This window comes from Protopterus annectens, chromosome 5.part1 (assembly GCF_019279795.1).
Source record: "Protopterus annectens isolate FY-2018-M chromosome 5.part1, PAN1.0, whole genome shotgun sequence".
Classification (NCBI taxonomy): Eukaryota; Metazoa; Chordata; order Ceratodontiformes; family Protopteridae; genus Protopterus; species Protopterus annectens.
In genome coordinates, this window is record NC_056736.1 from 522,036,190 (window position 1) to 522,048,906 (window position 12,717).

The following is a 12,717-nucleotide window of genomic DNA, read 5'->3' on the forward strand; positions in this document are numbered from 1 at the left end:
TCAGTCTTAAGAAGAGTGAAGTCTGCTTTTGAGAAGTTTTTCACTGTGGTCTTTTGTGCTTGGGATGGAGGTGGGATATGTATATCCAGGGTGATTAGTTTGTGGGCAGATCTCACTAGTGAGGGGTATACCTCCGGTGTGGAGCATTTTGTCCCCATGTTTGTGATGATCAGGTCTAGTATATTATCTCCCCTAGTGGGAGAGGTGACTAGTTGTTCCAGTGCATTTGAATTTATGAATTCCAGGAACCTTTGGGCTAGAGTGTTAGGGCTAGAATAATGTACCCAATCTATGTTTGGGTAGTTGAAGTCTCCCAGTATGATGGTATTTTGTGATACATTCATATCCTCCAATGTCTTCAGGAAGGTTGAGTGGGGTTCCTGAGACTGGGAGGGTGGTCTGTAATATGCTACCAGTTGTATAGCAGTTTTGCCTATGGTTAGTTGCACCTGTATGGTCTCCGATGCTTCATGTGTTGCTACTAACCTGGAGGTGTGGGTGTCCTTGATGAATATGGACACTCCCCCTCCCTTTGTGGTTCGGCCCGGATTTTGGGGCCGAAAAGCATGATACGAGGTATAGCCTGGTAGCGCTGGGGTGCTCTCAGGAGCCTTGAACCAGGTTTCAGTTACTGCACAGACATCGATGTTCTCCATACTGAGGAGTGCATCGAGTGCCTGCATCTTGAGATTTAGACTTCTGGCGTTGAGCAGCATTACCCTTAGTTTTTTTCCATTTTTGTTTTCTAAGGAGGTGGGTTTGTCTTTTGAGCCTTGCCTAAAAAAGGCACTATGGGGGTGGCAAGAGCCTTAGCCAATATCCGGAAGCCCAGTGGTGACAGGTGCAAACCGTCCCTTGCGAAGCAGCGTGGCTTGTCCAACATGTCATCCCAGGCAGACAGACATTGGATCCCCTTAGAATGACACCAGTACTTGAGCCAATTATTAAAGCTGATCATCTTGTCTTTGTATTGTGGCATCATTCTTGGTGAGGGCAAGATGCTGCTCAGGGTCAGGGTCATACCAGCCTGGGCTACATAATCAGAGAGCTCCTCTATGTCTCTTTTCATGTAGTCCAGGGAGGTACGTCTCAGGTCATTCATGCCAGCATGGACAATTGGACAATGACGGAGTCATATTTGCACTTGCTTTGGAGTGACCTGAGTGCGTGTGTTATGTGGCGGATCCTAGCTCCCGATAGGCAGCTCACAGTCACCCTCTCCTTGTTCAGCCTGGTAAGCAGGACATCAGTGTGTCTGACTATAGAGTCACCTATTACTAGTGTATCAGGCATGGTGTTTGGCCTTAAGGGCTGTGATTGATTGGCACACTGATTTACTGAAGTATGTGTTGCATACGTTTTGTTTTGAGGTGGTGGATTTTTGGATGTCTGCTTTGGGAGCCTCTGTTGTTTTGGTAAGTTTTTTATTAGAGCCTCCGAGTATGTCTTTGTGTTTTTATGTGTTTGGTTTGCAGTTGTGGTAAGTCTATGTGGGAATGGGTTTGTTGTGTGTGTGGTTACCATCTCCTCCTGTTTGGTCATGCCAGCCCTGAGTTGAGAGAGTTCAGCCTCTAGTTTGGCTATATAGTTGCATCTCTCATGTATTTGTGTTTGTTGGGAGGAGGAGAGGGTTGTCTGTGTACATGAGACAATTGTAGCATTGTCTCAAGATACCCAGATTAACCAGCTGAACTGGAGAGGATGCCAGTAATCTACCACTCGACATGCTAGAATAGTATAAGGGAGTGCTGTGCCTTTAAGGGAAGTGGATATTCACAGCGGTGGTAGATGGATGTAGTGCTTACTTAGTACGAGAGTGCTTACTTAGTAGAGAAATTTTGAGAACAAGTGCTAGGCTTATAATATAGCGAGTAGTCTGATTATACTAAGAGTAGAGCTTCCTTAAGGGAAAATTTGAAGAGCAGACTTGGCAGAGCCAGAAGAAGTTTAACCTTGTTTAACCGGCGCTGCGCACAACCGAGCAAAAATGCCCAGAGGCGGATTTTAAACAGGGAACTTCAAAAGAGCTAGAAATGGTCCAAAACAACCAATTACTACAGCTCTTGTGCTGAGGTCACTTCCTACAGGGACAGGTAGGCTGCTCAAGGCTCCCCACTCCCACTGGTGAGCAAAGAAACTTCCTTCTATCCAAGTAAGGTAATGGACAACACAGGAACTACACCACAGCCTAGAATACAGCAATGCCTGTAAACTGGTCTAAACTAGTCGAGGAGAGGCGGGAAAACAAGGATTTTTTTTTTGTTTTTTTTTGTTTTTAGATAGAAACACACAGAAAATGCAGAAACAGTAATAAATCAGTTACACAGGCTAGCACACTTTAGTGGGCAGCCTCAACAGTTAAATTAAGCAAACAAACAAACTTTCGATCAAATTCGACTACAAAGTAACTTTAAGTGCAGATATTGAAATAATGCAGCAAACAGCTAAAAACAGTTTAAGCTTGTTTAGGGTAAGCTAGAGAAGCAATTTCAAGTAAAAAAACAGCAAAGATAATTAAATCCAGAAAGCAGTCGCTTTTCTGAGTTCTCTGTAGCTAGGACCACTCTGCAGGACCACAAGGAGCTTGTCTGAGCAGTATAGCCAGAAAAAAACACCCAGAGGCGGATTTTAAACAGGGAACTTCAAAAGAGCTAGAAATGGTCTAAAACAACCAATTACTACAGCTCTTGTGCTGAGGTCACTTCCTACAGGGACAGGTAGGATGCTCAAGGCTCCCCACTCCGACTGGTGAGCAAAGAAACTTCCTTCTATCCAAGTAAGGTAATGGACAACACAGGAACTACACCACGGCCCAGAATACAGCAATGCCTGTAAACTGGTCTAAACTAGTCGAGGAGAGGCGGGAAAACAAGGATTATTTTTTTGTTTTTTGACAGAAACACACAGAAAATGCAGAAACAGTAATAAGTCAATTACACAGGCTAGCACACTTTAGTGGGCAGCCTCAATAGTTAAATTAAACAAACAAACAAACAAACTTTCGATCAAATTCGACTAAAAAGTAACTTTAAGTGCAGATATTGAAATAATGCAGCAAACAGCTAAAAAACAGTTTAAGCTTGTTTAGGGTAAGCTAGAGAAGCAATTTCAAGTAAAAAAACAGCAAAGATACTTAAATACAGAAAGTAGTCGCTTTTCTGAGTTCTCTGTAGCTAGGACCACTCCGCAGTACCACGAGGAGGTTGTCTGAGCAGTATAGCCAGAAAAAAAATGCCCAGAGGCGGATTTTAAACAGGGAACTTCAAAAGAGCTAGAAATGGTCCAAAACAACCAATTACTGCAGCTCTTGTGCTGAGGTCACTTCCTACAGGGACAGGTAGGCTGCTCAAGGCTCCCCACTGGTTCCAAATACTCATGCTCCGAAACTGAAAGCCCCAGGGGTGTCGGCTCCAGCGGCTCCACAATTATCAGTTCCAAATACTCCGGCTCTGAAACTTTGGGTCGAATCGGAGGAGGAACTGAAGAAATGGGTTGGGTCTTAGTCGGTTCTGAAGCCCTACGGGTCAAACCCGACAGAATTTTTGCTAGCGCCTGTGACTGCAAAAGCCTCTGCACCACTCGATCCACATCCTTATCTGATAGTCTTGTGGACCTGGAAGCAATAGATGAGGTTTCTGACTGCAAAATTGGAGATTTTAAAGTAGGAGATACAAGCTCCAATGTTGGGGACCTGCTCCTACTGACAATAACAACCTCCGATTCCGGAGGCTTTGGAGCTGACATGGCAGTCTTGCTAGATTTAGAAATCGATGAGCCCTTTTTCAACTCCAAAGACAAACTGGAAGATAAAGTTTTTGCAGACGTAGTGGATTTGTCCATTTCAAAGGTTTCTTGAAAGGAAGATTTTAATAGAGCTCTTGCCATTAGTTTACTCTTGTGTTCATGAAGAATGCCAGAACTAAAAGAATGACAGATGGCACAATTTTCTTGAAGGTGAAGAAGCTCACCTAAACAATAAACACAGTTTGTGTGCTCATCTGTGGCAGACATCTTTTGTCCACATTTTGGACATTTCTTGAACCCAGATTTAGCCTTCTCAGACATTGTAAAACACTCTTATCAGAGGTAATAGCCTCAAAGAAAAAAAATTAGGGCTCTAACAATAAAATATAATGTATAACACCACAGCACACAGTCTATAGTAACAACAGCAATTATAGCAAAAATAGCAAAAAATAGCCCCAATAAAACAGGGTCTAACTCTAGCCTACGAGAACTACGATAGTAACTATAGGAAACACACAATGCTATTCAAAGTACAATAATTATACAACCCTAACAAAACCACAGGGCTGAATAAATATACAAGTTCAGCTAACAGTATAAAGCAAATTACTACTGCCCTAATAAAAAAAAATGGGCTTACTAGTTAAAGCAGAAAGATAGGGAGCAAAGTTGCTTTATTAATTAACTAATCTCAAGCATATATAAGTAGGCCTAGAAATAAATGGCCTCAAAGGCAGAAAAAAATGCACTCTAGACTAAATATGACTATTAAGAAAGACAAAGTATCTCAAGTACCTCAGTCTAATGTAATAACTAACGCTAAGAACATTTTCATGGAGAAAAAAATTCAAAAAGGTTTACACAATACTGGCCAGAGCTGTTCGAACACCTGATCTGTTGCAGCGGTAAATGAGATCTGAGGGAAGCACTACTGCATCATGGGATAGGAAGTAGGCCACGAGCTGTTTGAAGACCTCAAGCTTTAGCATCTGGCTGAGTTGGAACTGAGGATCAGCTCCGGACCCATCAGTGAGAATGAGGGCGAGATAGAACAACTTCACATTGCAGGGTTACGATCCACTGACCCACTCACAATTCTTTGAAGTGCATGGAAATTTATGTTCTCCATGTACTATAAATTAATCAAAAGTAAGATTAAGAAAATGCAATGTGTTGTTCTGGCTTTGAAAGATGGTAAAGCAGTGGGGGAGTGATTTGATGCATTATGTATTCCCCATGTAAGAGAAGCAATTTATTTCAAGACAGTCTATGCACCTCAGCAGACAGCAGGTAGAAAATGAATTGAAACAAAAACATTTTATGGCCTGCTGCTGTTTACAGGGCATCACTGTCTGCTCTTTGTTGTCGTTGTTGTTGTTGTGCAGACTCAATAATAACAGCAACAGGGGGTACTTAATTGTTAAGCACCCCTCTAAGCATTGTTAAGGTCAGATCTTGTGCTATAGCAGTGCTAAACCATGAAATAATTTAGCACTCCATGCACTACACTTGTTTTATTATGGATTATATTCATCACATAAGCTACTTAAAATGAGTTAGCAGTGATGAACATAACAAACCTTTTAAAATTAAAATTATTTTGTTGCATATACTGGTTGATTGGTTATGTCCCCACCCCCGAGAGGTGTGGGCTTTGAGTAGTCACCCGAATCACCACTATTATAATCCGTAACTTGGTCACAGCCATATATCCTGGAATATTCATTATTCAGTATTACAGATGGGATAAGACTGGTAAGGAATATCTGTTTGCATTAGACCTATGTTTAAGATTAATCATATTCCTACCAGTATGACCAACCCCTTTAAATATATTCCAGGTGCAGGAACAAACTGTAGGTTCCTTCCCATATGTTGCCAACAGATTTTCCTGAAAGATTTCATCAACTTCCTCACAATCTCATTGCTGACTAACCCAAATCATCTTATTATTAGTGACATCATGGTATGGAATAATGTCAATTCAGTAGCTCTTGCTAAAAGATTATTTTCAGTTATGAAGAGATTCAGTTTTTTCTCTGCTACTATGTAAAAGAACATTCACTAGACTAGATCTTCTAGCAAGATGTGGACAACTGTAATCAGCTCCCTCTAGAGTAGGTGCACAGTTCTCAGCAGCTGATGATTGCCTAAGGCAATCAATGAAGCTCTTATTTAATATTCCATATATATATATATATATATATATATATATATATATATATATATATGGCAAACCTCTGCTGGGATGCATGTTTTATGGTATATTTTTCAGACTCCACAGTGTCAAGAAAAACTAAACACACTTTGGAACATTTACAGAAGACTAATGGAGATAGACTAAACACTGTGTTGTTTGCCAGTCAGATGTTTGCCATAAGGAGGCAACATTTTTCCCCACGAAGATATTTGTTATTTCTAATCAACCAGCTATGCTAAATTCTGTACTGTAACAGGCTGTCTCCCTAACTGGAAAGCTTTCTATGCCCCCAAATTAGAGGCTAGACAAATGTGGATGGATATGGCAAGAAACAGTTATGGGGTCTCCACTTGTCCTACAAGGATGTTTCTAAGTTCACTTGCTAGGAGATTTATTATATAAATGGTTATGAAGTCATGAGCCTGAGTTTCACTTCAAGCATTGTACCTAAGAAACTGTATTTGTTCCAAGCTAATTATCTTTATCTTACCAAGACATATGCTCGTTTCTGAGATCTAGAGTTTTCATAAGTCTTAAAAGAGGCTTTGAAAACATTGGAACGCTACAGAACATCCAATGATCTGCACAATCTGGAAAACTGTTATACCAATTGGACAATATCTAACTGTTTAAAGGGTTACTTTGGATAAATTATTATCAGAATTGGAAAGGCTGGGACTTGAAACCATATTTCAGCATGCATATGTTGATAACAAATCTATAACATGATGTTTTATATACAGGATTATGACAGGCTTGCCAAAGGTGAATCTTGGCATCCATGTTGAAAACATGTAATAAAGGGTTATGATAGTGAGATGATCATAACTGTTTCTAGTGCATGGAGCTTTATCTGTACTACTAGTTAAGGGGGGGGGGGCATTACCTAAGTGTTTTCCTGGCTTTCAAAGGCATAGTCCATTAAATTTACATTCACCCTTCTTACCTCTCAATTGTCTAGATTTTCACAGGACATTCAGATTACTGCATCATATTTTTGATGTTTTCCTAATACAATTTGTGGTTTTTGGACAAACCACTGAGGCTTGAAGTTATTAAAGACATACAATCTTCAGATAATGCAGGCAAACACACATCCTGTAATTCTATCAACTCTTTTAAGTTTTATTTCTTTTACAGTAAGTTAGGGACATATTAAGGGTACAGACAGCAGACAGAAACAAAAGATTTGTTCTTCCATTAATTAGTAGGTAGATTTTACTGCCTAGTGTGGGACCAAACCTTAACAACATAAGCAGGGAATGCTTAACATTTGCTAAGGTGAGGTTGTGCACCATTCTGGAGCTTAACTGGTTTGTCTTTTTCCAAATATCGGAGCATAATCAGTGTGTTCCATGCAGTACGATAATATAATAACAGTTATAAATGAAAAAATGTCCTGTGATGTAATTTATACACTTAACTTCAACCTTTGATAGGTCTATACACAAATCACTGGCCAATTAATTAAAACATCTGGGTATTAATGTAATCTTGATAAAATCGATAGCTCTATGTTTTACAAATAAGACATGACAAGTATCAAATATAATCTTGATAAAATTGATAGCTGTATGGTTTACAAATAAGACATCACAAGTATCATACAGTAATTGAACAGGTTAAAATCTAGGTGACAGTCAGTGTGTTTCACAAGGCTTTGTCCAAGGCCCATACGTGCTTAAATTGTATCTTTCAAATCTATCTTTTTCATGTAAGGTGTTCTAGAGTCTGTATGCAGATGACTTGAAATGGGTAAATTGATTATATTTGTTACAGGCGCAGCATGTCTGCAAAAGAACTTGACTAAATCGACCATTTGGGCACAGGAGAATAACATGTTGATGAACACATCAAAAACTAAGCAGAAAAAATTAGGGAGACATCAAGTGACGGGTGAAAATTTAATATAGCACACAGTGACTGAAACTGTAGGCTCATTTAAAGACCTATGTACATGATCCAACTGGGAGTTTTGCTGATAACATCAACCAATTGGTTAACAACAGTTATAAAATTATAGGCTGTATTAAGAGGTTTATAAAATCTAAAAAATCAGAAATTATGACATCACCATTTGTAAGTTACATCATACCCAAACTACAGTATGGAATAATAATATGGAGGGGTTAGCAAAATGGTTAAGGTGTTTATCTTACAGACAACAAGGTGAAAGGCTTGATTCTCACCTTGGAAAGCATGGCTAGGCTCTAAAAAGCCCCCTTGGAGTCATTAGCCTAGTAATTTCCTATGATTACTTATCAGAAAGATAGCATGAGTAAATTAGAAATGACCAAGTTTAGAAGATTATATAGGAATGAGAGCTGTGGTAATTGGTTCTCTGACAGACTAGCTGATGCGTGGGATAGACTACCAGATTATATTAAAGCGAGCACTAGTTTAGGTATTTTTAAGACATTCATTAAGGGAATGAGTGTTTTGATACATTGGAAAGCTAGAAGGGCATTATTGCCTATGTCTGAAATATTTGTGTCTGTGTGTGCCTGTGTGTATGTGTATATATATATATATATATATATATATATATAAAATGTATTTATTGACATTTGATTACCAGGAAAGCTCAGCTGGGCAGAAACCCATTTTCAGTGGAGGCCCAGGGAAAAAAATCCAAATTATTACAGAAAATTTTAACAACACTTTTAGAATCTTCAAAAACAAAACAAAATATCAGCAGTTTAAAGAGATATAACAAATTAGTCATAATATAAAAACATTGATTAAGAATCCATGCAAGGTATATGATAATCATTTAATATTTTGAGAAATTTTAAACAGTTTGTACAGGAATTGTAAGTTAGTCTAATAGAAATAGGAATTGCAATATGAAGTGAGGGAAAACAGACTTATGGTATATTTAGAGAGAAAGTCAAGGAAGAGAATTTGATAGCAGTACGGAAGTAAGTGAAGAAGGGAGAGTAAGGGGCTAACACAAACAGACTGGTGCCAAAGTCATGGTCTAAAACTAAAGGCAAAAAAAGTGCACTATTATCCCATTTAGCAAAGCGGAATTCCCCACCGATTGCAATATTGATAGCACCCCTCTAAGTTCAAACCCAGTGGTACGAGATCTGCGAACACAGGTTGACAGCAATCTGAACTTTGACCACCAGGTTTCCACAGTGGTAAGGAAAGCCTTCTACATTGCACATCTCATAAGTAAAAGCATCACATCTAAGTCTTAGGATGTTATAACCCCACTTTACTCGACCCTAATCAGACCATTACTAGAGTACAATGCTCCCTTCTGCATGTATCTCATCAGACACCTGCAGCAACTGGAGAGACCACAGAGGTTTCTCACTAAGAAGATATAGGGCCTACAAATCATGACCTACATGGATGGACTGAAAGCCCTGTCATTGTACTCCATATCATATAGGCTACTGAGAGGCGAATTGTGCCTGGCCTACAGGCCTGATGGAAATGCTGCACATCCGCAGATCAGATGGCACTAGAGTCATTCACTCTAGGATCTCAACCTTGCCAGTAACATTAACAGAACATGCTGGAAAAACTGGCAAGTCTCCCGGAGATTGCTACTGCTCTGGTATAAATTTCCAATTCATGTGAAGCAGAGCTCCTCAATGACCCTATTCAAGAGCAACCTGAACAAATGTATGAGTGACCACAAATTCACCCTGGGGTGCACTCATGTCCCTCATGTACTTGGGTAGTCAGTGTTAAGTACGTCTATCTATCCAAGAACAATTGGGGCAACCCAGGATTAACATGGCTTGGGTTATAAAGGTTCTAGGTCTGATAGCCTAGTAATCTCCTATGAACCTAAAAGAAATGAAAAGGTACTTGCTGACATTTAGGGATATAGTTTATCTTGGTTGTATGAGTACAGGCAATGCTCGGCAGATCTGATAGGTTTGTAGACAGACAGGAATTTTTGGTCACTGGATCGCAATGACCGATTAGGAACATAGTTGTGTAGAATATTTTTTAGTGCTGGACAGGAACATGAATGGATGCTTAATATTTTTATAGGTGATCAGAAGCTTTGTTATCTGTTAGTTAATGTGGCAGTTCTAACCAATTTAGGCTTTTCAGTGCAATATAGTGGTGGGTTCTGAAAGGGGTACATGGTACAAATTTAGCAACTTTGTTATAGCAGTGTTCAAGTTTTAATTTTTGTGAAGCCTGGAGGTTACTAAGGATGGAAGCACCATAAAGAAGAGTGGGGAGGAGATGAGTCATGGCAAGTGTAATTTTAGTTGTGTCAGTGAGAAAGCTTTTGGCTCGGTAAAGCATCCCTAGTTTTTTATGAGTTTTTCTTATGCAGTTTTGTATCGGCAGGTCAAATATATGATTGCCATCCACTATCACCCCTAATAGTTTGCTATAAGAAGTAACTTCAATCGTTTTATTATCAAGAGAGAGGACTTTAAATTTTGTTTTTTCATGAGACAGGGATTTGGGGAAAAAAGTAGTAGTTTGGCCCTTTTTGGGTTGAGCATGACCTGTGAGTTATAAAGCCATGTTTCAGCAGCTGTTAAAGATGAGTGATTTTTTTGGAGGTGTATCATGTTGTCAGATGTGCAAATGAGAGTGAAATCATCTGCATATTGTATTAGGGTAGACTGTTGTGTGGTGGTGAAAATGTTAGAAGAGGGGACCAAGAAGAGAGCCTTTTGGTACACTGGTGGTGTCTGGGGGGTAAGCAGATAGTGTGGAGTGCCATTTCACTGACTGATACCTATAGGACAGATAGCTTTTAAACCACAGAAGGGCAGGCTGAGAGAGACCTAGTGAGGAAATTTCAAGTAGAAGTTTGCTGTAACAAACTGTGTTGAAGGCTTTAGACAATTCTAGAAATATGGAAGAGACTAGTTTGCCATCATCTCTAGCTTTATTGACAGTATCTATATAGGTTAGAAGGGCAGTGCTAGTACTATGGGATGGACAGAAGCCATGTTGTGTAGGGGATAGGAGTTCTTCCTGCAGGAGACCGTCTAGCAATTGTTTTTGAATACATTTTTCAAGTATTTTGGTGAGGGGATATTTAGCAATACATTTTACTACAGTGATAATGCCACCATCGGGTCAATTAATAACTAAGAGCAATCAGTTTATAGCCAGAACAAAGTAATTAACAAAGACAGCAAGTAAAACAGGCTATCTGTCGTTTCCTGAGACTAAAAAACTGGCATATGCAACACAGTCCAGTGATCAAGCAAAAGGGGACAGTGGCCAACCTGTATATTTTATACACACACACTTGTCCACTAATTGCAGCTACTTTATTGTTTCTGTACATATCAGATGTTTGACTGTGATCCCTTTAACTGAATAAATGAATGAATAAAAAAATGTCCATAAAAATGCATTTCAGCTTGCTGCTTTAGACATACAGTGTAACCCACTCAACATACTGCAACTCTCCACACACACACACACACACACACACACGTATGCTCACCAATTACTCCCACTTTATTGAAAGTACACCTCAGATATCTGACTGTAATTAAATGAATGAATAAACAATAGTCACAATAATGATTTCAGCTTATTGTTGTCAGACACGCACAAAACAGCCTACTGCAACTCCCAGGACAAATGTTTCTACCAGTTACAACCACTTTAATTGTGTAGATCTTAGATGTCCTTTTTGTGATCAAATGAATGAATGAATAAATGACCACAGTAATGCATTTTTGTCAAGTTGCTATCAGATACATTCAGCACAGCCTACTGCACCCCTTCACATACACACACACAACAAATGTATAAAATAAAAAGATGTACACTGTCCTGCAGGCTGGCTGACCGTGCTAAATTTGAACAGATAAGAACAATTCATTATCAAACAGCAGAACAGACTTATTATTTAAGAAACTCTCATACCTGTCTGAGTCCTTTCACAGTTCTTGTGTATTCTCTTTCATTCATGCTGCTTCAGGCACCAGGTTAATGGAACATGGCTGCTCACTGCTTCATCTAGCAGCCTAACTGTGTTCCACAGAAGCATTTCTGAATCCACCCCCTAACAGCATGAGCACCCGTACTAAGGTGTAATCACTTTATTCTCTCATAGAATGTATTTTTAAATGCTCAAGTAAGCTGTTTTTTTAACAGAAATCAGAACTCACATGCATACAATTTTAAACAATGAAACGGATATGTTGACTGTTTTTTTACATTAAAATAAAGAGAAACATTGTTTTACAACAGTTTCTTTCATTTGGGAAGGCTGCTTGCTCACAACTATTACCATAAGCTTTTGCTAAACAATGAACTACAGGTATAGTTAGTGAAACCAAAGATGTAGGGCACTGCTTACAACACAATGATATTATGTACATCTATCAGTGAAGTACTAACTGGGCTAAAAGTTTGCTGTGGTGTGCATACAGTCAACATATAAATACAATTAAAAATGTTAGTCTTGTTATATAGTCTTATAGTCTAAAAATCTATAGTCTTGATACAGTTAATTGGGGTAACATTGAATACCTGGTGTAGCTTTAATGGAGCCACTACAAACAGTTCATTGAGCTTCTGTTGCTTCTCCCGCTGAAAGGCCTCAAGGTCTGCTTCTGCTGTTTTCAGACTCACCTCTATGACTTTACTCTGAAAGCAATACAAACACAAGTTTGACAGTACCATTTTTTTTTACTTTTTTTTAAATGCAAAACTTAATTTATATAGTGATTATCATAAATATTTTGAAATCAAAACTAATTTGTGTACAGTTCACAGGGAAGTACTAGGAATCAGTCTGCAGGCCATTTCAAAAA

At 39.0% G+C, this 12,717-nt stretch overlaps 1 protein-coding gene across 1 annotated transcript in view; it reads right to left on the bottom strand.

Moving 5' to 3' along the window:
• CFAP44 (cilia and flagella associated protein 44) overlaps window positions 1-12,717 on the bottom strand; it is a 1,689,287-nt gene that overhangs the window by 122,031 nt on the left and 1,554,539 nt on the right. Inside the window, exon 35 of the mRNA XM_044073142.1 lies at window positions 12,434-12,550. Coding sequence (XP_043929077.1) covers window positions 12,434-12,550 — 117 coding nt within the window. The remainder of the gene's footprint in view (window positions 1-12,433; window positions 12,551-12,717) is intronic.